This window comes from Martes martes (genome assembly GCF_963455335.1).
Source record: "Martes martes genome assembly, chromosome: 8".
NCBI classification, from domain to species: Eukaryota; Metazoa; Chordata; class Mammalia; order Carnivora; family Mustelidae; genus Martes; species Martes martes.
In genome coordinates this window covers 39,181,128-39,208,184 of record NC_137895.1, presented here as the reverse complement: position 1 = coordinate 39,208,184, position 27,057 = coordinate 39,181,128, and the positions used below count along the sequence as shown (strand labels likewise).

Sequence of the window (27,057 nt, the reverse complement as noted above, 5' to 3'; positions counted from 1 at the left end):
CTTGAAAGAGTTAATAGATTTTTTGAAACAAGTTTTCCACCTCAAGTAAGTATACCCTGACAAGATAACTGATAACAATAACAAAATGTTCTACAAGTAAAACTTACACAGTCAAGTGCAATTAGCTTGGTTTATTCTTTCATCAAATTCCCACCTGATCATTCTAATCATTCAAAAGATGAATATTTAAGTGCCTACTGTGTGCCAACACTATTAAATCTTAAGGTGGTTATAGTATGACTAATAGGAAGACTCGTTATCAATACTACAATAGCTTCTAGAACTTTAGGATAAAGTGATGACTATGGTTGAGTCCCAATTGTCTCCCAATTTAGCTGGAAGTAGTTATTCAAACAAATTAATTTTTTAAAAAGTACAATTATCCCACTTTTATTTATCCAACTAGGTATTCAAATTAAACACTATGAACAAGTCACCCATTTTCAGCATTTTTGTGACCAGATTTTTATCCTCCTCTCTTTTTATTTAGGTGCCCTACTCAGAATTGGGTGGCAAGACCCTGGTGATGGCCGTGTATGACTTTGACCGTTTCTCTAAGCATGACATCATTGGGGAATTTAAAGTCCCTATGAACACAGTGGATTTCGGTCACGTAACTGAGGAATGGCGTGATCTGCAGAGTGCCGAGAAGGAAGAGGTAAGGAAAACATTAGCATTTCTAATACGACAAGCTGTACTCGCCAGTTGCTCCCCACATAATAACCTATTGAAAGAACCCCTTGCACACGATGATGTGGGCCTCCAGCTGCTGACAGCTGGCAAAATAGGGTTAAGGGATTGATTGCATAACCTCATTAAAAAGTACACAGGTCTTCTGGGTCTTATTTGAAAGAAAAGAGAAAGATTTGCGTGCTGTGTCTATAGATAATTCCCTGGACACACACACACGCCCACTATCTGCTTCCAAAAAGCTTCCAAAATGCCAGACACGCACACATCTTCTTCTTTAAAAGGACAGTGAAAAATCATCTTATTCTTTGTATTTTTCCACAATCGTTTTGTGTTTTCTACATAGGTTATGTAGCTATTAAACAGAAATCAAATAGCACTTTCCCCCGATTATGTCTGCGTATCACAGACCGTTCATTGTTTCTCCACAGATATCGGAGTATGATGGGTGGAACATCAAATATAATTCACAAAGGCTGATATTAAATCCATTTTTTAAGTGACTCACATTTTTATAGTACTCTTCACATTGTTTTTTCCCCAGTTTTAACAGTTCAGCCCAGAGTTTTTCTGTGATTTAAAAAGGGAAGTTCAATATCCTTAGTGCATTTAAACTACATAATAATCAATTCTATTTGATTATGCTATGCCTGCCTAGCGTTTTTCTGTGCAAATGTTTCAACAGGCCAATATCAGAAAGGCAAACAACTCTAACTTCTCTGAATTCCTAAAGCAACTCCTTTTCCAGCCATTTCTGGGGTCCTGACCATCCCTTGGGTGACTATAAGCCCAAGGGAATGTCAACAGCCTCCTTCATTCAGGATTTCTAGGATTGTGTCAAGTGTGATCACTTTGGGGCCACCAGGGAGATGAAAGAGAGGCCCAAGCCCTCAGAGAAATTCAGCCAAGCCCATTACCTGGGAGTCCTCTCAACCTGAGATTTTCTATGACCGATGTGACTCAGTGAGGTTTTAGAGCAGGTTTGTTGATTGCTGTACTGCAATCGAATCTTATTAGTGCTCTAAAATTATTATGTGGTTGTAAAAAAGGAATAAAAGGTATTTGAGCTGAGCTCTGCTTTCCTTTTGGAAAGAAAGATATATAACTTAACCAAGTATGTTAGTCAGAATTAGATTCGTGGATATTGAAATCAATTTAGCCCCACTGTGGATATTATTCAAAAACCATGCAAGGATAATATTGAGTTTTTAAATTTTGTTATTTTTATAAGTAGTTCTTCTCTTTGAGTGCACTAGTATCAATATTAAATCCAACATGTTTGAAAACAATCACTTGATCATAATGTTTCTAATTATTGAGCAAAGTAATGAGCTGTTTCATTGAATTTTTATACTTTGTTGAAATGTTTTACTTTATAAATTCCTTGCAGTTGGGGTGCACAGTGGGACTATAACAAATACTTATTAACGGAAAGGTTTTTTATTAGCTGACTGGTTAGTGGTTAGCCTGTTGGGTATCAGAATATGACCCACTCATCCTTCACAATAGTTACCTGTCCAGAGTTCATACTGCTCACCTTCACCGGATAACTATCAAGTGGTATGGTATTCCAAGATCATACTTACCTGGGTTTCTGAAAAGGTGACAAATATTTTTGCCTGAGTTAAGAAAATGTTTAAGAAAAAAATTAAAGAAAATGTAAACCATCTAGCAGTTCTCCTCTTTCGAAAATTCTTTGAATATGAACAGAGTTTTAGACTTGGCAATAGGCCAACAGGCTTGGCTCTAGACTCTAGCAGAGTAGATAGACTAACCAAAAAGAATCACATTTTTCTTTTCACCCCCTTACTTGCTCTCTTCTTTCTCTCTCTTCTATTTCCTTCTTTCTTCTTCCATGTCTTCTCTCCCTATCTATGACTTTTGTAGTCCAACTCATTCAAAAATATTATGTGGATATTTACTATATAGTACTACATCTCTAGAACTGTGTAAGTACTAAACAAAGTGAAATGGGTAGCCCCTGCTCCCGCTTTCATGGTATATAGTGTCGTCTCCTTTTCCTTCCTCATGCCAATCTTTGTATTACTCATTGTCAGGGACCCTGGTTTTAGGAAAAAGTCCTGTCTGAAAATCAAACACTCGGGTTTCAATTCTGACAAGTCCATTTACCAGATCAGAGAACTTGGACACACCACTTAAGCTCTCTAAAATTCTGTCTGTTGATCTAGAAAGTGTTTTACCCTTATCTACCCCTTGTCTTACAGATTAAGTAGGACAGAGTATTAAGTGCCTAGCAGAGAGCCTGGTATGCAGTAAGTGGGCAACTAGCAAGAGATCTCCCATTCTTTCTTCTTGGCCAATCTTTTCTGTGTTCTTTTACTTTGTTTTTACCTCCCTATTCATTCTGGCCTTTCCCCTCTATCCAAATCTACTTCTCTCTTCTCTTTCTCACCACCATTCTACTTACTGAATGTCTCTGCAAGTTTTTAATGGGAAATAATTCTACAACTGCATTTTTAAACGCTTGAGCCTTTCCTCTTTGATATCTACTTGGGAATAGCAATTTTTAGTTTGACTATTTCCTTTTATCATGATATAGAAAGCCTCATAAAACAGATGTCTAGCTTATGAAATATCTCCAGATGACTACAACCAGGTGTAAACTTTCTCATAATAAATGAAGTAAGATTCCAATCACATTTTTGTACCTGAATAATTACTTATTCTCACTGATATGTGCTCTATTTATTTCATGCTACTGTCCATTAACTGCAGAAAATTATAGTTGTATGACTAAATTGTAGTCCAGATTTACTTTGGTTCTCACAATTTTAAAGATATTGTTTGTCTGTTTTACATGAACAATTCTGTTCATGATTTTCATTTTCCTTTTATCTAACAGTGTTAAGTGTTGTTTTTAATATCAAAAGTGAAAGGTATTTATGAAAGTGAGGGGAAAGGGAATTCAAGAAACAGCTTTGGAATCTAGAAACTGAGCCACTCATCACAGTAGTCTGGTTCAGGTTGGCACCTGGATTTAAACAAGTTAAATTCAACCCGCTGAGATCCAACCCTGTGATTTTGGCTTTATTGCCAGAAAGTTAAAAATCATAAAAGTCATAAGATAGTGAAGCAATTATGTAAGTTAAAATTTGTTATTTTAGTGATCAGCTAAATGTGCAAGCAGTTTAGGGGAGAAAAAGGGGAAGTAGCCTTATCTGGAAGTTACCAAGCACATGTTGAAAATGTAAAGGTGTGTGAAAGAGATATGCTATGCCAGGAAGAGTCCTAACAAGCACAGGGCTCCCACTGTTAGATTCTAGCCACTAGGGAAAGCATCTCTGGTCAGGTTTCCATTCTGACTTGGTAAGTTTCTCTGACACAGTCAAAGCCTCCTTACTGGTTTAAGTTCTCCCCTTCCACCTTCTAACAGATGAAGATGGAATTTGACTTTACAGACCACTAGACCTTTTTCTTACTTTTGTTTCTTTAAAACAGAAATGTACATCCTCTGAGTGGAGAGACAATAACATAAGGCTTTTCTTTTTTCCCTTTTTTTAGTATAGGGCCTCAAAAATCATCCTTTTACAAAAGGCTTTTTAATCACCCATTTGCAAAAGGTTTCTACTATTATAACCTAAGGCTACGTTTTTGAGATTTTCTTTTTAATCATTCAAAAAATATTGATGCCGCCCACAGGTCAAACCTGAACCCAGCCCTCATACTTTTACAATAGTCCATTAAAGTGATACATCTGCTTAATTACTTCAAATGTTACAATCAATGGCTATAATCCATTTTTCTTTTCTTCTTAAATTTTATTTATGATTTTAGAAATTGTCTCAGTTCTGCACCCCACCATCAGGTATCTTTAAAGCACTTAGGGTTTTGGGGGGGTTTTTTTGCATTTTATCCCTAATTTTTATGTATTTTTAGTATTTTGTCCCTAATTTATATATTTTAACCTCCACTACTACCTCTTATCTCTAAAGACAACATAAGAAATAGATACTGCCAGAAAACTGAGACTTTTTTTCTTTTTACTTTCAAACAAGTAATTTTTTTCCTCCATTAGAGAATAAGTCTATCACCTCTGCTTTGTGTAGAATTCATTAAAGAGTGGTTTTTAAATGAGATTCTGTAATCCAGTGCAAATGGAAAAAAAATTGATTGCTGAATTAAAGCTAGTTGGAACATAATTTAATTAGTACCCAAGCAGAAGGGAAGAGAAACTACTTTATTGCCTTAATAGAAAATCAATTTTGCAACAAAATTTCACATTTTTAAGCCTAATTAGAAAAACATTTACTTCACAGAAAAGCATTTGGAAAATACATATTCAGTCAAATGGCAAAAACTGTTCTGCCTCCAATGGTCAATTACTTGATGTTTCTTTGGAATGAGTTAAAGTCATTATTCCTTATGACATCTCTTATGGCCAAAGATCATAAAAGAACTGATGTTATTTCTAAGTGTACTTAGTAGTCAGATGGTAACTCATACCCTCTGAGAATCTCTGCACAGCAAATCAATGCCATGAATGGAAATCCTCCCAAAGGTTAATTGGTGAAATTTAAACATGGATGCCAATAAGAACCTTCCTTGTCATTTACAATCCATCACATTAAAGAAATCCACCAAAGACACCTATTTTGATCCATAACATTACAGAAAATTATATTGATTTGTATTTTTTTTACTTGTTCATTGTCTTTCTTCCCCCCCGCCCAGCCCCAAGACTATACGCTCCATCCCAGCTGTGGCCATACCTATTGTTCTCTGCTACGAAACCAAGTTTGATATCAGAGGCAAGCACATAGTAGGTGTGCAAAAATATTTTTGATTGACGGAATGGGGGAAGGTGTTTATTATACTGTGAGATATTTCAGAACTCCGATTTTAAAGTCCCTATCAGTAACAGTAATTCTGTTCTTATTTTATAAATGAAGTCCAGGATCTTCTGAAAGCCCATCAACAAAATACACTAGCATTAAACAATGAAAAGGGTTTACTAGCTTTTGGGGTATTTTGGTCTTTCTTTTTTTCAGGATTTTATTTATTTATTTGAGAGAAAGAAAGAGAGAGCACATATGAGCAGGGAGAGGGGCAGAGACACAGAATCTCAGTGGACTTTGTCCAAGTGGGGCTCTACCTCATGATCCATGAGATCATGACCTGAGCCAAAACCAAGAGTCAGATGCTCAACTGACTGAGCCACCCAGGCACCCCATTCTGTTTCTTTTAAAAGAGAGGCAGTGTAGATGCTTAGCAAAATCACTGTTGTTACTGCTTTTGTTGATGGTCATTAAGATGATGATGGTTGTTAAGGCTTATTCAGTATGTTGTTCTCTGCCGCATTCTTGTCACCCTGTCTTCATGATGCACAGAAAGACTTGTGGTTTAGCTTAGTTTAACTTTATCTGAAAAGTTAAGACTTAGTGAAAGCTATGATGTCAGTCTCTGCTTGCAACATGGAAATTTACCCAGGAAGAAGTGGAGAAGAATCAACTCCAAGGAGACTTCAAAGAATACGAACAAATATCTAAGTTTATCATAGAGTATTAATCGCTACTCAGATTTATAACATAATAGATATGATATAGTGGTACTGAGTTGTCTTATAATAAGACCATGATATAATTTAGTGCATTTAGTATATATATGTTCATTTTATGGGATTTGGAATACAATAATTCCATTTCAACTATTACAGAAGTAGAGTTGCCTTTGATTTTTTAGCATGTTTTTGGCCATAGCTATGGTTTACTTGATTTTGAGTCTTCAGTTAGAATTACAATCTCCAATTATAACTGTATTGCTATGCATAACAAGCATTGTCTGCTCCATGATGTGGTTTCTAAGAACATCATAGGAAAAAGAAAATAACTTGAAATATCCCTCTAGTGTGTAGTAGCACTTGATTGCCTTTCTAGTTAAGAAGACTTTTCATGCACAAATGGACGAGACCAATCCTCACTTCACTGAGTTTCTAAATGAAAATTTAATATCGTTTTATTTTTCATTGTGAATTCTCTAGAAAAGTAATCTAAATTTAGACTTTAAAGAATTAAATTGGGGGAGAGCGACTCTGGGTATTTTCAAAATACCTTTGATGACCTTGCATTGTCATACTTTAACCTGCTGCACTGCCCTCCCCTTCACAACTCTCACCACCCAGAGGCCTGTATTCCCAGCTCTGCTCTCATTTCCAAAACTCACCTTTATTAAAACTTACTTTAACTTCTCCACCTAAGCTATAAACACAAATAATAAAAGCTACCTTTCACTGAGTCTACTATACGCCAACAAAAATAGTTCTCACAACACTCTTCAAAACTGGCATTATTGTATCTATTTACAAAATGAAGGGATAAGACCTGAAGCCCAGGAAAGTCTGAGTAATTTGTCCAAGTTCATAGAACTGATGGCAGAGCTAAAATTCAAACACAGGTCTAAAGCCCACACTTTTTCTATTTAACCATATCATCTTCATTAGGCAGTCTTTCCCAGTCTTTTCAGCCCCCAAAATATAGCTGTAAACTCAATTTAAATACAATAACAAAAAACCAACGGATGGGAACTAGTTTTTCTCAGCTTTGACTTATTTTTTTCAGAATTTTAACATTTGGTCTGCTTTGACAACTTACACATTGTTAAAACTTACATATATATATATTTTTCCCTCTCCAATATTATAATATATTGCAAATATATGTAACATAGCAACAACAAAAAAAAACCAGCTCTGGCATTTTGTTTCTTCTTAATATTTCAAATACTCAGCATGAACTCCTGCCCAAGATACAAAGCCTGCAAATGCCAAAGTACTCATTAATACAAACATGTTATTATTTACTCATGAGTGCTGATGAACTTAATGAAGGCAGAGAGATTTCTCTTTGCATTTAAAAAAAAATAGAATATAAATTCCTATCCATTCATCTAAAATACAGTATCTATGCAATTAGTATAAAAATATATTATAAAGTATATGAAGTATATAAAACAAAAAATTTTGTTTTTTTATAAAACAAAAGTATATAAAACAAAAAATTCCCACTCACATATGGGAAGTGACAATAATAGTAACAAAACTTTATAAGGTAAAATAATAAAAGCTTCGGGAACAGCAGAGTAAGAAGTATAAATTCAAATGTACCATATGTTTTAAGCAACAAGAAAAGGCATGGACAGGGAGGCGCCACTGAAGACTGAAAAAAAGTGAACCAGCCGTTAAAATGGAGAATTGGAATAGGCAGAAAGAAATGGAGAATGCCCTCCAGAAGTGAAAAAAGGTCAGCAAGAGCAGATTTACAGAGCTGAGACTGCCAACACCAGGCCCAGCAAAGAGTGAAGTGCGCGCTTGAACAGATACCCTGCAACTGGATAAACGAGAGTGAACGATGCAGTGTGCTGACAGCGTGTTTCTTAAACGTCAGACAGACGAATCTAGACTCAGGTCATTAAGTGAACCTTGTTCTTCCCAAGGACAAGACTTGGACTAGGAAAGCCAGACCCACATCTGTGCCAAACACTCTACTAACTGCTTCTCTCACATTATTTCATGTAATTCTTGGGGCAGTCCTGTGGGGTAACTCTTCTTCTCCCTGTTCCACATATTTGAAAATATAATTTGGGTGCCTGGGTGGCTCAGAGGATTAAGCCTCTGCCTTCAGCTCGGGTCATGGTCTCAGGGTCCTGGGATCGAGTCCCGCATCGGGCTCTCTGCTCAGCAGGGAGCCTGCTTCCCCCACTCTCTCTGCCTGCCTCTCTGCCTACTTGTGATCATCTTTCTCTCTCTGTGTCAAATAAATAAATAAAATCTTTTAAAAAAAAGAAAACATAATTTGCCCAGTGCCACCCAGAAAACAAACAACAGAGCACAGGTTTAGACGCAGGTCTGCCTGAATCACAAGCCCACTTTCTCTCTACTCTGCCATATAGCCACTCAGCCGACGAAAGCTCAGGGAGTACATGGATGCGGTCTCACACACCTTATCTCCAGAGCCTATCACTGCACCTGGAACACCCACAGTGCTTAAATATTTCCAAGTGAACTGAACAAATTAGAATGAGATGAGAATTTTATCAAACATACATCCTGAGTTATACCACCTTCAGGGAAGTCATCTTTGAAAGATGCCCAGTTGTCCCATACTGCTTATATGGTACCCCAAAATCTTTTGAATTCTATCTTCTCCCTCCAGGAGTCTCTCTCAGTGTACAGTATATTCTTTTCTCAATAGTGGCTTCTTTTTGTCTTCCCAAGGTACGTTTTATTGAAATGGCCGTAAACTCTTTAGTGTTCTGTAGGAATGGATAATCAAATGGAGAAAAGCAATTTTAGTTACTGTGGTAAAAGAAGAGGATGGATGTTCTTGTAAGCTTTGTATTCTGACTCTGGCCAAAATGTTGCGAGTATTAGCATCATTGGGGGGTCTCTCACATGCGTCACTATGGGAAAAATTATTAGGAGATACAGGTTCTGACACATATAATATGAAGGAATCCAATTGTTTTAATAGCAACTGATGTAAGGGTTAGGTTTTCTTTTAACTCAAACAATATAAGGGTTTTCAGTTGAATTTTGAGTAAAGAAGAGTAGAGTAGTTTAGAAGCACAGATTTTTGAATATAGATTGGTAGAGCACCAGTGAAGAGTGGGAGTTGAAAGGGGAACAAACAGAAAACAAAAGAATGGGGAAAATGACATAGGTAAGAACAGTCTTGCCTGTATCAGGTTTATTATTGAAATAGTGAAGAGGTTCTTGAGTGGGAAGCAACATGATCAATACAGGAGAATGTCTTACTCTGTCGTGTCCTCCATCTTCCCCACATTTGGATCCTTTACAATGTAATCCTTTCTGGGGAGTTCATCATATGTTTTGCAACTTTTTTTTATTATCTTGTTTGTGAATTCTTCAAATTAAATGTTTTTACCTTCTGTCTCACTCCTACCTCACTCTGAGCAGGCCAAATGTTTGTGTTGTGAAATCCGTAATCCATTACAATCTGTTACTCTGTAAGTAGATGAAATGTCAGCAGTTGAGTTGTACTGTGAGTACTACAGAAAAAAGGAGAACGAGAACTCGCTGAGAAACACCAGCTTAAATAACTAAAAGATCAAAAAGAAGGAGCATCCACACCCACACTTGCTTGTTTTAAACAAGGCTAAAAGTTTTTTATGAATTTTATGAACAAGAGTCTCCAAATTGCTTTGAGTTACTTTAATTCATTTATTTTTATTTATTCAGCATGTATGTATTAAGTCCCTTTTATTAGCCAGAGACGATGCCAGTTTTCAGAAATACAACGGTAAAGAAGACCCACTAAGCTTAGACAGTTATACTTTTATGGTGACATGGCACTGTAGAGGAGATTGAAGCTCTGGCCTTGGACTCAGCCTATGTGGACCCAACCATGACTCCACTTAAGTATCAGTGTTGCTTAACCCTTCCTTAAAATGGGTTATTACCCACCTGCATAAGCTGATACACTCTAAATGAGATCATTCACATGAAGTACTTAGAACAATTCTTGGCACCTAATAAACTCTGAGTAAATGTTATTCTTATTGTTGGAAACACAGACCAGTCCCCTTCTTTCCTTGTCAGCAAACAAACAAACAAACAAGCTCATGGGGTCTGAGCTTAGACCCCATGTCTGAGAGACTGTGAAGTATGAAAAGAGGTCCTAAATGACAATGGGGCGGGGGGGAGGTAATTCACCTCCTAAGTGTATACCCAAGAAAAATGGAGGCACATGTACACACACACACACACACACACACACCACCAAAACAAACAAAAACAAAAAATTGTATGAGAATGTTCACAGCAGTGTTTTTTAACAGCCAAAAATCAGAAGGAGCTCAAACTTCTTTCAGCTGGTAAATAATTCAACATGCTATATGCATATAACAGAATATTATTCAGCCACACACACAAAGAGCAATGCAGCACTGATACAGGCTACAATACAGATGAAACAGAAGAGCCAAATCCACAGACAGAAAGCAGACTGACAGGGGCCGAAGGCTGGGAGTTGGAGGGTGGGAGGGGAGGAATGAAGAATGACCGCTAATGGGTATGGGTTTCTTTGTGGGGTAATGAAATTAGAGAGTGGTGATGGTTACACAATTCTGCAGATACCAACATCCACTGAATTAGACAATTTAAGAGGGTGAACTTTATGTTAGGTGAATTTTATCTCAGGAAAGCAGTTTTTTCAGAAGTGTTTCAAGCACTGAAACCCTAAATAAGGAAGCCTGATGTTTGAGGTTGATCCACAGCCCCATTTGAAATAGCACTCGGATACACTGTTGGTTCTTTCCTGATATGGTTTGAAAAGTTTAGAGAGGTTTCCTCAAAATATTCTGGTTTCCCTTTGAACCATAACATTTGTCTCCAAGATCATGCTCCTCACCACATGGCTCTTGATATAAGGTCAACACTAACATCCTTGGGTTGGAAAGAATGCAGACCTATGCGCAGGCCACGTGGTTAGCCAGGGAGAACCCAGGATACAGACACCAGTGTTTGATTCCAAAGCCATTGTCTGCTGGTCTATACCCCACGGGGTAGGAAGTGTTAGTCTTAATTCTCCTGACATATAAACATTGTTTGAAATATGAAGACTAATCCTTTTACAGTCTGTCTGTACACCAGAGCTTCTCAGATTCCCCGCAGTCATTTAGTCACTCTTTTCTGGGCCCTTTCTCGCAACATTATGCATTTTTTGAGGTAGAAACTGATACATAATACATGATACATAATAAACACACTCCTATGAAATGTACATTTCAGCGTGTCTTCACAGTTTTGTCCACCAGTATAATCACCACTGCAGGCAAGCTGCAGAATGTTTCTTACCCCCGAAAAAGTCCCACGTCCCCAGCGCCTAGAGGTAATTCGTTCTGCTTTTTCTCACCATGGCTTAGTTTGCCTGTTTTGAACTACATATAAATGGAATCCTACGGTTCTGGGTCCACATTCTTTTGGTCCAGATGTTTCTGGGATCCTTCATACAGCTGCATGCTACAGTTCTCTCCTTATAACTTAGTGTTCTAGTGCATGAAGAGACCACAATTTACCCATTTTTGTGTTGATGGACTTTGGGGTTGTTTCCAGTTTTGAATTATGATGAACAGAGCTGCTGTCAATGTACTTGCCCACCTTTCTGTGGACACATGCTTTCATTTCACCCAGCACTGCTAGTTCATACAGAGGAGTATGTATTGTGCTTTCTTAAGCTAAAGTGACCAGCACGCCGGGTAACAGTCCATGTAGGAATGTACTGGGATATTTACTATCTGGGATTCAATAGTATCTTCTCACTTTAAGGAGCCTCCTTGATGATGCTCAGCTCACTTTCATCCTTGACCTTGACAGTGTATTATCTATGCTATGCCACGCACTTGGCACCTCATTACATGCAACCCTGTTCTGCAAGTGTAACTGCTTAGCCACATAACGCTCATACATGGAAAGATGCCTGGTTTGCCTGTTTTGTTAACTATGCAGGTGGAGTATGAGCTCCTTCCAAGGGAAGTATTTCATACTTTGGCACATCGTAAGAGTGAGCGCCCAAGAAAAAGCATGGAATGTGTCAAGTGAGGATGTAATTCTGCTTCCAAATCCCATCAACTTTCTAAGCTTCATTTCTTTCTATGAAAAATGTAAAATAGAGTATGTAATTTTACATTTGAAAACTGTTTTTTTTTAATAGTGTGTACTAAATAGTTATGCAACCACTAAAACAACCTAATTTTGGGATATTTCCATCGCCCCAAAAAGAAACTTCATGCCCATTTGCAATCACTCCCATTCCTACCCCTCATCCAGAGGCCGCTGTTAATCTATTCCCTGTCTCTATGCATTTGCCTATTCTAGACTTTGCCTATCAATGTAATCCTGTAATATGTGGCCTTAAAAAGTCTAATGTTGGGACGCCTGGGTGGCTTAGTCAGATAAGCATCTGATTTTGGCTCAGGTCATGATCTCAGGGTTGTGGGATCAAGCCCCACCTGAGGCTATGTGCTGGGCATGGAGTCGCCTTAAGATTCTCTCTTTCCCTCCCCCTCTATTCCTCCCTGCCCCAAATCCCCTGCCCACACTTGCCTTGTGCTCTTTCTCTCGCTCTCAAAAAAAAAAAAAAAAAAAGGAAAGAAAAAGAAAAGTTTAATGCCAAATAAATTCCTAAAGTAAATGGATACACTGAGTAATGAATCACTTTGTTTTATGGGGCAAAATCTATCCTTTGCAGTTCTGTTTAACAATTACGGGACTTTTTTCCCTCTTACTGTGGGGCCAGTGACAGTCTCAGTATCGCTGGGCCATTCCTGTCCCCCCCCCTTTCCAGATTTCAAGTGCCTTCAGGCAAAGTGGAATGGCACCTAAGTTTTTGGGAAAGCTGATGGAAGAATTCTCGGTGGGTCCACTTCAAACAGAACAATCCTGGCACTTGTTGTCTCCTGCTCCCTTATCTCCTCTCTTCCCTGTTCTTTATCTCTTCACAAGAGGAACTCCGGGGACAAAGAAACCATTTAGTTTACTTTTTTGTTCCACTTTTAATGTCCCTCAAGTCACTAATAATGTGCGATTATTGTCTCCTGAGATGGCCAGGAATGTACGGCAGAGTGCTCACTGGAGTGTCTTTCTGCTGGGCTCCAGGAGCAGGCAAATTCTGGCGTGGAAAACAGGAGAGCCTGGGCTACCAGGTGAACCCAAACCCCAGCAAATCCAGCCGTGAGCAAACCATCCGCATATGCATTTTAAAATGCTTAGAGGGCGGTGTTCTTAGAAGTGATGCCTTTCATCCTAGAATGAGCCTTGCTTTCAACATCCTTTCTGAAAGTAACTTCAAAAATCAGTATTTTTTTTTCATGTGGAACATAGTTTATGCTCAAGGACAATTTTCTGGACTTCAGGGAACACCAGAGCATAGGGATGAGCATTTCAGAGTAAAGCACAAGGCCCCTCAGACAATTTTTTTTTTTTTTTTTTTAAATACTTAGAGAATGAGAAGACTTGGCTATAAGTTTCAGACACTTTGGCATGTGGTGAGAGGTTGTGTTTACCAAAAGTTAATGAACTACTCTTCAGTTCAAGATGTTATTTCTACATAAATAAATCAATATTCTGACAATGTACTCCCCTGAAGTTTCACTTTCTGCTAGTGTTCAAGGAGAGAAGAGGGAGGCAATGTCTTTCTGGAACCAGCATGTCAGGAATAGTCTGTTCTTAATTGTATCTCAGGGTCAAAAAATAAAAATAAAGTTGAGATTAGAATTTAAAATAGGTCAAGTCTGGAGTTCTATGTTTTGATTTTAGAACACATTTTTCAACAGCTTAAGTCATAAAGAGGGAATGCAGACAGTCTTTGAAATACTTGCCTAATATAAAATCAACATCAATGTTTAACTTAGATTCTGAGGAGAGATGTACGCTCTGTTTGAGGTCACTGACTTTCCAAGCACTATCATACTGCTATTTTGTTTATATTGAGGCCATGTTTGAAAATTACACGAAGGCTCTAGAACCTGCGTGTCACGGTAGACTTGCCTAATTTTAAGGGGCAAAAAGTCATTCATGTTTCTCTTTGGTACACTATTTGCAAAGCTCTATTACCCAGAAAAATCAGGTAGGACAACACTTACCATATTTAAATTCCCATCTCCAGTGTTTATATGAGCCAGGCACTGTGCTAAATATGGTAGCTCATTTACTCCTCACCACAACACTATGAGTAGGTATTTTTATTATCCCAAATTTATAGACAAAGAAGCCAAAACAGAGAAGTTAAAAATCACACCAGGTCCTATAGCTAATGGGATAACTGAAACCAGACTTTTGTCTGACTGCAAAAACATCCTTTATGCTAGATAGCCTCTGAGAAAGAGGTTATAGGGCCTGTGATAGGGATATTTTAATCTATGAACACACAAACACACTGCATATGCCCTACAGTTTGTCTCCCTTCCAGCTCCCAGGCCACTACCATGCTCTGTGAGGGAGGCTACGATGCCTGCCTCAGTTCGACACCTCTCCTTATTCTGAGATGCTCCCAAACTTTCTGGGTCAGTCTGTCTGTGGCAGAGAGACCTGGGAAAGACCCAACAGAAAATCCCCAGGTTTCTGCTCCCAAGTCTCCCCATCCCATCCTCTGGTTTGTTCCATTCTGTTATGCTGCAAGTTCCTGGAAATAGGAAATCATTGCTTCCCTGTCTTTCACTGCCTTTCCTTATAGCAAGTATGAGAATGAACAGGGAGCTAGATGGCCTACATTGTAATCATGCATAAAACACTAAAGATTAAGGAAACATTTTAATGTTCTCCAAACAATGTTTAATTAGATTCAATTGAATGTAAGAAACTTTTTTTTCCAAAACAAGATACTTAATATGCTTGAAGTTCTCTAAGCCCCTGTGATTCATAAAGCAATAGGAGAAGCTCCTTACTAACACCCTATGGGGAAAATCAGATACCAAGATCTGCAGAATTATACAATTTTTGGTCATTGCTAAAATCATTTTCAAAGAGCAAGCTGCCAAAGATGGATGATTTCCCCTATAAAATAATACAATTTGAAATGTGGGACTGACTACCCTCCTAGATTTCCATTTCAAAACTCTAACTCTTATGAGAAAAAGGGAAAGGAGGACAGAAAAAGCATGAGCTACATCTTACAAAACCAGATGATTAGTAAATGTATGCCATCCCATACCCAATTTTTTCTTTCCTCAAATCCAAATATTTCCTATTTTGAAGATGACATTGTAGCATTCCCACCTGGAGATTTTCATGCCATCTTTATAGGAGTTACTTTAAAGAGTTTCACATACAACTTAGCCAAAGTTTTAAACACTTTTTATGTCAGGTCTGAATTTTAGTGGGGTAACTAGCCTGTATGAAATGAGCAGTCGCTGGTGCCATTTTCAATCACGACTTCCAAAGCTCCGTATCAGTTGCTGCCTGTGCAGGAAACCAGATCTAGCACCATCTGTATCAGGTGATTTCTGGACACCTTGATTCTCACTACCACCACCACAGCCCCAAGCCCCCAAACCCAGCCACTTCCCCCTGCTAGCTTGTACTCCCTCTTCAGAAATTCTCTAATTTGCTAATGAGCATTCCAATTGCTCATCACTTTGCTTGGGAGGAAAAATAACTTACAAATTCAATTTAAATGCGAAGCAAGTAAGTACATTAGCTCAGTGAAATCCCACACACTATGTGATAGTTAGCCACATTTGCAAATGAAGAAACTGAGGCTCACAGGGGCTAAAACACTTGTCCAAAAATCACATAACAAAGAAGCAGTGACCAGACATTAAAATCAATGGTTTGATTTGCTCCAAAAAGTCCACATTAATTCTTATTTCTTCTACTTTTAATTTCTTTAAGAGCAAGAAGTTCACATCAAATTCCTAGCACTGGGAGTTAGGGATGATTAGAGGAATGTATAAGGGACGCTGGTAATGAACTCACAGGCAGCAACACATGCCTCTGGTGGCCTTTTCTGTTTTAAAAAAATGGAATGAGGGGCGCCTGGGTGGCTCAGTCAGCTAAGCACCCAACCCTTGATTTTGGCTCAGATCATGAGATCGAGTCCCACGTGGAGCTCATGCTCAGCTTGGAGTCTGCTGGAGATTCTCCCTTTGTTCCTCCCACTACTTGTTCTTGCTCCCACTCATGCAAGCTCTCTCTAAAATAAATAAATATCTTTTAAAAAGTGGATTAAAAAGAAGCAATCAGTATCAGAATGGTGCCTCTTTAAACTACATGCAAGTCTGAGTTCCTGTTCGTCCACTCCAGGTGTGGTAAAGTAAAAGGAAATTCTTTATCTCAGTCACTGTTAGTCCAAATACAACAGGAATAAACCTGAAAATAGAAAAGAGCTGATACGTAGCTAAATTTTTTAACAAGGCTGATCTAGGGCAGAGCTGCTATTTGGGGCATTTGGCTTGAGCCTGAGAGAAGTACTCACACCAGGATGTGTTCTACAAGTCACCAAGGATGAGTTCATGGCAAGACCCAGTACACAGTCTCAAGAAACAAGCCTCCTTTCAGATCCTCATGTTCCACATCTAATGAATTCAGTGCCTTGGGCTAGAACTTAAGTAACTGGAAGCAAAAAGCAGCCTGTCACTGTAATTTCTACAGGAAGACAATGCTTGGGACACAGAGTGATCTCCGAGTGGAGCACAGAGCCACTTGCCCAGCCGTTAGTTATACTGCCACGGAGCCAAGTGGAAAGCAGAGGCGGGAGCAGATGGGGGAAGAGTGCAGAGTACTGTCTGTCTGCAGCCCAGGTGCTGACCGGCTGTCTCGCACCATCCTGTCCAGCCCTGCCAACATTCTCTAAGAAAAGGCTTCAGGCTGCAGCCTTTCTGGATAAAATCATATGCACCTGACTTCAGAACTGAGCACGGAAATCATATCCTCAGTGCAAGCTCTGGCAAACCTAAACCAAGACTGTGTAAATGTTAAGCTCCACTCTCTCAAAGAGTTTAAGACCTAAGTTATTCAAACACATTCTGAGACTGTGACAGGGAAGGACTAATCTATCCCCAAACAGAAACTGCTACTGACATCTTCTATGCCTCATCCTTCCGATTAAGAAGCTCTGAGATTCCTTTCTTACTTAAAAGGCTGCATCCGTTTGGATGATCTTTCATGTCCCATATATTTTGACTTGTCTTAATTTACATTTGTCCCCTGAAATGTAGATCATTAAGCCAGTAAGGAGTTTAAGATAATTGATCTCTTTCTTTCTGAGTGTCATGGTGACTATTATGAATGTTAACTCACATTTGCATGATTTTTTCATATGTGCTAGGGCCTGTGGGAACTCAGCCCTGTGCTTCTGAACCAAATTCTGCCCTCCTTCACGTCTTGGGACTTTGGCCTCGATGGTAGTCACTGATCGGATTTGGGCTCTCATAAAAGGACCAGAATCTCTTTCTCAGAGTGAGGGAACTGAGTAATTCGTATCCATTTCAAATATCCACTTGAGCCAGCTTAGAATGACCTTCTGAAACCAGTGAAAGAAGGGCATTCAGATGACACATGGAAACCCAGAAGGACCCTATCTACAGTGTTCAGTGTTGAAACAGATATCTGAAAGAGCCTAGATCTCTGGAGGGTTTTTAAAAATAAGAATTGGGACATGGGTTTGTAGTTCTGCTCGCAGTAAGGGAACAGACAAGGTGATCTCTCGTGGGATCTAGCAGTCTGGTGATTCATCAAAGAGGGTGTTTAAAAAGCAAAGGCATGAGAGAAACAGAGCTATGGCATCAATCTAAATCATGGCTTACATGGACTTTTTTTTTTTTTTTTTTTAATTTCCTATCTCTCCCTGCGTTTTCGTAAGCCCTATCCCAGTAGGACATACTCTCTACGATCACTTTGACAAACAACGGTTTTGGTACTTGGGTTTTTAGTCTCTTTCAAAGTTATCAATTTCTGACAATGAAAAATGGCCAGATACTGATTCCAAAGCTCTGGACCACAGTGATAGATTTGGGGAGCTGATTTAGCAAACTGGGTTTCCATACATCAGCCCCTGGCTTGCTTTCTTGGGCCCATGCCCATGGACAGCACAGTCTCCACAGAAGGTTAGACAAATGCAATAAAAACAGGAGTCATGTCGTGTTGACTTTCCTACCAGGTACCTTGTGAGGAAAGGTACCAGGTAAAAATATTTTTTTTTCTTTATGTTTAATGAGGGTTACTTGCAGGAAAAAAAAAAAATCTGTCCAGAGATGGGAGATTTCACATAGTAAAGAGTTCTTGCAGACAGAAGCACTAACAAGCTGAGCCTCTGGCCATCGTATCTAAACTAGGTAGATATTCATATTCGTGGATGCCGTCCTATGCTAACTTATTTCAACATGGCAAAACGCCCTCAGCCTTCAACAGTAAGAAAATGGCTACGTATAAACTACCACTTAGTGGAATAGTAGATAGCCATTAGACATAATTACATGGAAAAAATGCTTTTGTATGTTAGGCAGAAAAAGCAAAAGATCAAATTTATATATATGCCTTAGTTGTGGGTCTTTTTAATATTTGCATATGGACAGAGGTAATTTGGGGGTCTCTGTAAGTGAGAGTATGGTCTTAGGATGCCAAAGGTATTTTTGTTCTCCTTTTTAACATACATATATAAGTATAAATACACACATGCAACACACTTGACATAATAAATGATTACATTTCATAATTCAATCTAGTACATTCTGATTTCAGAACAGTTTTCAAGTGCTCTACCATGAGTTGTAAGAAAATGGGGATCAACTCACCTAAGCCCTCCTCCATTCCCTTTTCTGCTCCAAATACCTCCAAATACCTTGATACCAGCTGCAATATAAACACATGAATGGGCTTCCATGTTAGCTTATGTTCAGCTAATGATTTCCTTTCCCTTGTCCCAAATTAGCTTGTCCCAGATATTTTCCTATAAATTATTCCAAGAAAGCATTCAGTATTTGCCCCTATGAAATCATTAGCAAACAGGAAGATCAAAAACAGACCAACATTTAAAAATATGACCCAGAGGACCCCCGTAGTACTGCAGAGCCCAAACCCCACGGAAGCATCACTTATGCCCTACACACACACATAAAGTAGGAAATCTGGAAAGGGCTAAGAAAAGCTGTATGGCTGAAATAAAATCTTGGCCAGCAAAGAGAAGTTTCTATGGTGATTTTTGCTATGCCCCACAAAGGAATGGGGCAAAATAACAAGATGAAGGCTTATACCTTGGGTCACAGCAGCAGCAAATATATTGTTAAAAGGCTTTCAAGGCCTTTGAGATACCATCACAAAATCCTATTGACCTAAAAGACTTCCCTGAAGTGTGGATTTTAAAAAACCTGCATTTAAAATGCCGGCTAAGTTCTAGGATAAGTAGCCATCAAATCTGTCCTCCCTTCTCCTGGCCACAACAGTTTGGTTTTTCCCTAGAACATCTGAACCTCCCTTAAGTATTAGGGGGAGCCAAGGATTGGGTGAACCCAAATTATTCATGCATTTCTGGAAGATTTTAGCCTATTTCTGGTAGCTAAGGACATTGGGCTTCTGGGCTGTCCTACCAGAAGCTCACAGAGGGAGGCATCCCAGGATTTACTGCGTCACTTTGTAAAACACAGTTTCAAAGTGTAACACGGAACACCTTCTTGGTGGGGAAAAGCTGTGTGGTGGCTAAAAAGAAAAACTGTCATCCCATTCTGGGTGGATGTAGTAAAACAGACCATCAGATACTGAACAGGAAAAATACTGTTATGCACCTAATTTCATACCAAAAAACAGAACTGATCTTTGAGCTTGTTATTACCTTTTCCATACCAACTTCAGGTCTCTTTGTAAATGCCAGCTTTGAGTAATTGAAAAATGTCTATAAAGTCATTTCCAAGAAACCTAGAGTTTATGAAAAGCAGAGAAAATATGGTCCATTTCATGTAAGGCTTATGGTTTCCATTTTTCTTTATGACTTAGTGTGGCTGCAGAAGGCTCCTATAGGAAGAAGGGTCTTTGTACTCAGGTAGACCTGGGTTCCAAGTGCCTCTCCCATTTGTGAACTGTGCCAACAGAAGTCAGCTAGCCTCTTAAGCTTTTAATTTTATTATGCATCAGATGGAGAATACAAAACCTTATCACAATGTCAATTATACCTCAATTTAAAAAAAAAAAAAAACCTCATCACAGGCCATGGTAATAAGATGCAGGAACATGAGAACACCCACAACTAGTAAGCATGAAATGAATACTAGCTCCCTTTTCTTCTTTTCCTTCATTTACAGTCTTGGGCAATTATAATTTACACAATAACTATTTGTGTTAAATTGCCTACTACCTCTTTAAAATACAAAGATGCTACTTACTGATAAAGGGGAAAAAAATACGTAAAGCTTTAATCATGTGTCATGAAACATTTCCTGAGAGTGCAGTCCAACAAAATGGGACAGAGTTCTTCTTGCCATTCACGGAGAGTTAATTTTAGCATAATTATTAAAAAACTCAACTACTTGGGCTTTTTACAAGGTTGATCACATTACATTTCCTCTGCACGCCCTACGTTGGGCTATTCAGTCTGAGAGGCCTGTGACAAGCTATAGTTAATAAGTTTTCCATGGTGTCAAAAGTAATAATATTAACACGTCGTTGTGAGTTAAATTAATTTTGTTTTGTGCACGGGCCTGCATAAACATGAATGACATTTTGAAATATGATCAGGCAGGAACTGAGGAAGAGCCAAGTGGCAAAGCAGAATGAGACATGCTCACCAGAGCAGGGCAGCTGGCTGCATGCATCTGGGGACCCGGGAAGAGAGGTGCACAATATTATTATAGCAAACTATGGCGGGGAGGGGTGGTTGCTTTAGTTCATTTCGTCCCTTTAAAAAAAAAAAAAAAATCCTGAAGAGAGATTTTGTCTTTAGAGAAACTAGAGAGATGTTTGACATCCTGGCTCTATTTAGAAATGAAAGAGCATCTCTTGGCTAATCTCTGATTTCAAGTATCTTCAACACAGATTTTTTTTCTTTGCCTGCAAGAGGCAGCTGATTGGTAATAGCTTTTAAATGGATGACCGTCAAGTGGCTTTTTCAAATCCTAATGGTTGTGTTTATTTCAGAGACTTCTTCAGATCCCCCCCCTCCCAAAACCCTGCCAATGGCACCAATAAATATGCCATCTGTACACAGTCAGGAGATGCTGCTGAACCTAGAAAGAAAATATGTTACAATGACTCAGGGATCGGATGACCGAAGTGGCTGGTATAATAGCTTGTCTTTTCCATTTGAGCTGTAGTATTTCAAGTGTTGCAACCACAAATCCAATTATGAGGAAAATGAAGATTTCCCTATAAAATGGTTATTATAGGTAGGTGTTTTATAATCATTTGTACATTACACAGAGCTATTATATGTTACCTAGAATGTTCTATGGACACAACTCCAAGCTTGACAATTTAGGCTATATCCTATTATAATAAACCTCTACATTTCTTTCATGTATCTGCCAGCACTTGTTTTTTTCTGTCTGTTCAGAAGTACGATTGATATACCACCCAATTTTTAAACTTTTATTTAAGTTTAAAAAAAAAGTTCCTTTTTTTTTTTTTTTTTTTTAAGAGAGAGTGTGTGGGGTGAGGTAGAGAGGGAAAGAGAGAATCTTAAGCAGGCTTCATGCCCAGGTCAGAGCCCCATGCTGGGCTTGATCTGAAATCATGACGTGAGTCAAAATCAAGATCAGACACTTAACCAACTAAGCCACCCAGGCGCCTCTCTAAGTTTCTCTACTAAAATTAAGAGCACTCTATTCTGGGCTGTCCATATTGTTTGATATCCACAGCCATCCCACATAATAGGGAAGTATCGCTACCACCACTTTACAAAGGGATAGTGAAGGGACTCCCCAAAAGTCACAGGACTATTAAGTTACTGAGTTTGTATGTTAGCTCAGGTCAGTCTGACTCCAAAGCCGAGGCTCCAGGTGGCACATTCCACAAAGACCCTTGCCTTGTTTCTTCCCAGCCATCAGTCCATTATGTGTACTAATTGCCTAAATAAGTAACTACAGGTTTTATACCTTCTACCTTTAATCTCAAATGGAATCACATCAGCAAAGGAAATGCCTCCTTTGTGGAGGACTTTTTTTCATTAACCTGATGATGTAATTCAGCAAACACACATCTAAAGATCATTCCATGTTGAAGCAAGGTGTTATAGAGATGAATTAGACCTTGTTTCTCCCCTCAAGGAGTTCATAGGTAATGAGAAAGGGACATTGCTGTCTGGAAGAGAAAGTTCAGAGGGACACTGTGAAAGTAAATTGGAAGTGGTTTATAAAGGATGACTAGGAATTCAAGTTGAGAATAAGGTCTTTCAAGCAGAGGATGCTGGCTGAGCTTTTGGAATATTTCAAGAACAAGATGCCTCGATCTGGCTAGGATCTAGTACGTGCGAGCAGGAAAATAATGGGGGGGATAGGGATGAGCCAAAAAAATAAGTAAGGGTAATATTTTAGGGCCTTGAATGTGGGAGGTAACATTTTAGTTTCACAGTTGGGAGTCAGGAGGATATTAAAGCTGCCAGGCGCTGGATCAGTTGTGTGGTTCAGAAAGCTAATTCTTCAGCAATACAAAGATTAACTGAGGTCTCTGGCCTCCATTTAGGAAATTGTTGCAGAGTATATAACACTATATGGCAGTGAAGAAAACTCTAATCTGAAAATGTTTTAAGAAATGTATTTACAAGCACACCTGGGTGGCTCAGTCAGTTAAGCGGCCGACTTTTGATTTTGACTCAGGTCATGATCTCAAGGTCATAGGATCAAGCTCTGCATCAGGCCCTATGCTCAGCCCAGAGTCAGCTTGTCTCTCTCCCTCTGCTCCTACCGCTGCTCATGCTCCCTCTCAAATAAATAGATAAATAAAATATTTTTAAAATGTTCTTACAGAGCTTTGTTATCAGACAGGTAGGGGCAGAGAACCATTGAAAATGATTCTAAATCTAGCTTGGTTGACTAAGAAGTGAAGAAACAGAGCAATAAATGAAGTATTTTAAGGAAAAACAGTAAGTTCTATTTTGGACACATTGATTAAAACTGCTGATTTCAATTTAAGATATGTACACTTTCCCTGCCCCCAATAACTTGCTTAATTTAAATGCTTTATGGATAGTATGTAAGATCTCCAAAACAGTACCATACCCATAATCAACTAACATGCTTCATTTTATTTTCTACTGTTCCTTACCAGTCTATTTGTGAGCAATTCAGAAGAATACTAAAGTCAAAAGCCATATATTTAAAAAAAAAAAAAATCTCCATAGGAAAAAATGTCCTGAAGAACAGGAAATGGCCTTCATTCTTGTGGTCTAAGCTGGTATATTTACAGGCTTCCTCAGGAGTTTCTTGATTGCCATTTCAACTCTTCTCAGCTAAGCAGCCAGGGGTAATAAACCACTGCAACCCCCTGCTCCTTTCTGTGCTGATCCAAGCTCAGGACCGCTGAAAAGTCAGGTGGGAGGCAAAATCCAACCCACATTTGACCCAATAGTAGGATTCAGTGGACTTTGACTTTGAAAGACCCACTGTGTGAGAAGATCCTGTGTCTTCCTGCAGAAGGAGAACCTAGGGAAGGATCCAAGTGTGGTACCATACAAATCTCTGCATAGACTTCTTTTCAGGCCCCCTTCCTGACTGTCCATGTGCTCTTCTATGTATCCAAGAACAATCTAATAAGAGACCTGATGAGAGTGGTGTGTCTATATAAACATTCACATGGCATCGTCCTTCCATCTATTAATGCAACAAAAATAAGAGTATCTGTTATGTGCCAGGCACTACACCAGGCACTAGCCAAGTAGTCATCCCAAAAAGATGGATCAAATATCACTTTTAAAAATCCTTAATTATTTATGGATAGAAATGCTACTGAGGAGAATAAAATAACTAGCGGGGATTATGCATTTACCATGTTCTAGACACTGCTCTATACACTTAACCTATCTCATCTCATTGAATCCTCTCAACAACTAGCTGAGATCAGCACCATCATTTCCCCCATTTTATACAGTCAGAAACAGAAGCTCACGGAGAAGGAACCATCTGCCTAGGTCACTAGCTCATTTGTGGCAATCTAGGGTTTCTTTCTTTTTTTAACTTTTTTAAAAAAAAATATTTATTTATTTGACAGACAGATAACAAGTAGGCAGAGAGGCAGGCAGAGAGAGAGGAGGAAGCAGGCTCCCCACTGAGCAGAGAGCCCGATGCGGGGCTCGATCCCAGGACCCTGGGATCATGACCTGAGCCGAAGGCAGAGGCTTTAACCCACTGAGGCACCCAGGCGCCCCTCATCTAGGGTTTCAAATCTAGGTCTATGTGATTCAAGACTTCAACTCTAACCTCCACTACATGCAGCCCAGTAGGTGCTTCAATCACACAATCCATTGACCTTTGGCCACAGGAGAACCAAGATTGTCCTTATCATTTGTTTAGAGAAAGGGCCTTGCTTTTGTGTTTTTCTAATTCGCTACTGAAAATAATCCCTTTCTTGCATTTACCCCTCTTTTGCAGCAAGCCTATCCTTTCCTTTTTTTCTTCTTTGACCTCACTAAATCCTGATGAGGAGGGGCAATACATTTTATTACCCCTTCTGACTCAAGGCCGTGTAATACATCTCCTTTTAGTCAGTGTATTTAGCTCTGGCAGCCTCAGTAATGTGAAGGGAAATAGGGGAGCTTGTGTTTGGACATGCTTCTGCTCCTCTGAGGAACATTTTCATCTCAATAGTCTGCAGATAGCTGTGCAAGACCTTGAGACTATAGTCTGCTGATTCCTGTGCGTTCTGGAAGATATGAAAGCAGTTACAAATTGCTTAACAGATGATGCATAATATTGGAGATGAAGAATCTGGCTGTGAACACTTACACCAGGGAAATCCTGCATGTGATTTTTTTTTTCCTGTATAACACCTTATGCTAAGGGTTTCTAACTGGCATAGAGTTGAATACCACTGAATAATGATCCACTATAAAAGGAAAACCGAAATTTCAGAAGTTTCATCACACAGAAGGACGAACATGGACTTTGGTGCTTAAGAGACCTGTGTTCTGAGTTCTAAAAGCCATGTTCCCTTAGGAAAGTTAGTTACTTCACATGGTTGAACTGCAATTGGTTCACTCACCAGAGAGAATGCTACCCTGTATTTCGTGGCATGGGAAGATCTGAAATCCATAAATGAGGACTTGTAATTAAAAATAACATATATTGAGCACTTACTGTCAGGTTCTATTGTAGGCACTGCACATATAGTAAGTCCTTAATTCTCACAATAGTCCTTTGAATTAGAGTTTGTTTTTTTTTTTAATTATCATTTATATTTTACTGGTGAGGATACAAAGTTCCACAGAAGTTAAGAATATTCCCCGATCATACAGCTAGTAAGTGAGAAGCCAAGATTTGAACTCAGCAGTCTAATTGCAGTCATAACCACAGCAGTAACTCTCTCCAAAAGTTTTGTGACCCTAACACCTTATAGGAATACAGACTTAGGTTCCAGTCCATTCTCCTTTCTTGATATACCTTAATTTTAAGAATAGGAAACTTTCTCAAAGACCCCAGGAAAAACTGCCCCAATTTATTTCTGTAACCTGTCCAATTTTAAGTTTTACCCCCACACAATTGAAGTTTTTTTTTAAGTTTCTAATTTTAATTCAGATTAATTAACATACAAGGTTACATTAGTTTCCAGTGTACAATATAGGGATTCAACACTTCTGTACATCACCCAGCGCTCATCATGACAAGTGCCCTCCTTACTCCCCATCACCTATTTCACTCATCCCCCACACCCCCACACACACCCTCTGTTTATTGGTTTATCTCCCTCTCTCCTTTTCCCCCTTTGCTCTTTTGTTTTGTTCCTTAAATTCCACATATGAGTGAAATCATATGGTATTTGTCTTTTTCTGACTGACTTATTTTGCTTAACATTATATTCTCTAGCTCCAATGCATGTTGTTGCAAATAGCCAGATTTTATTTTTTAATGACTGAATAATATTCCATTGTATATATATATATCACACATCTTTATCCATTGATCAATCGATGGACACTTGGAGAAGTATTCTTAATTTATAATAGAAACACCTTCCTTCAGAAAGTTTTGCCACCTAACTCTGTACCATTCTCACCTACAAGCAACATCAATGGTTCATTTCTCTACCTTTAATTCATTCTGGATAAATTTCAAATTAACTGTTTTGTATTACTATACATTCTCTACTTGTTTGTTTTTCTCCATAAGCTTAAAACTACAAGATTCTTCTATTGTAACTTCTCACAAAAGTAGTCATATGTCTCTATGGTTCACCATCTCCAGCCAAATGCTTTCCAATATTCAAGGACTCAGACTACCTAAAAAAAAAAAAAAAATGCATTATCTGCAAAGGGCCTTTAAATATAATTAACAGTGTTATGTTAACTTCAGGTGTACAATATAATGATTCAACAATTCTATACATTTCAGTGCTCATCACAATAAATATACTCTTAATCCCCTGATCTATTTTACCCATCCCCCAACCCATTTTTCCTCTGGCAACCAGTAATTTGTTCACTGTGTTTCAGTATCTTTGTCTTTTTCTTTATTCATTTGTTTCTAAAATTCCACATCTGAGTGACACATCATGTGACACAAGAGACACAAATATCACATCATGGTATTTGTCTCTGATTGACTTATCTCACTTAGCATTATCCTCTCTATGTCCATCCATATTGCAAATGGCAAGATGCCATTCTTTTTTTATGGCTGAGTAATAGTAAATCACAGAGACACACCCCACATCTTTATCCGTTCATCTATGGATGGGCATTTGGCTTGCCTCTGTGTCTT

The 27,057-nt window shown here is 38.7% G+C and overlaps 1 protein-coding gene across 2 annotated transcripts in view; it reads left to right on the top strand.

Annotated features, from left to right (window-relative positions):
• Positions 1-27,057, top strand: part of SYT1 (synaptotagmin 1) — a gene marked incomplete at both ends in the record, with an annotated part of 201,993 nt that overhangs the window by 63,565 nt on the left and 111,371 nt on the right. For both annotated transcript variants that reach the window (XM_080810141.1, XM_080810140.1), the window contains one exon: positions 491-658. In XM_080810141.1, coding sequence (XP_080666267.1) covers positions 491-658 — 168 coding nt within the window. The remainder of the gene's footprint in view (positions 1-490; positions 659-27,057) is intronic.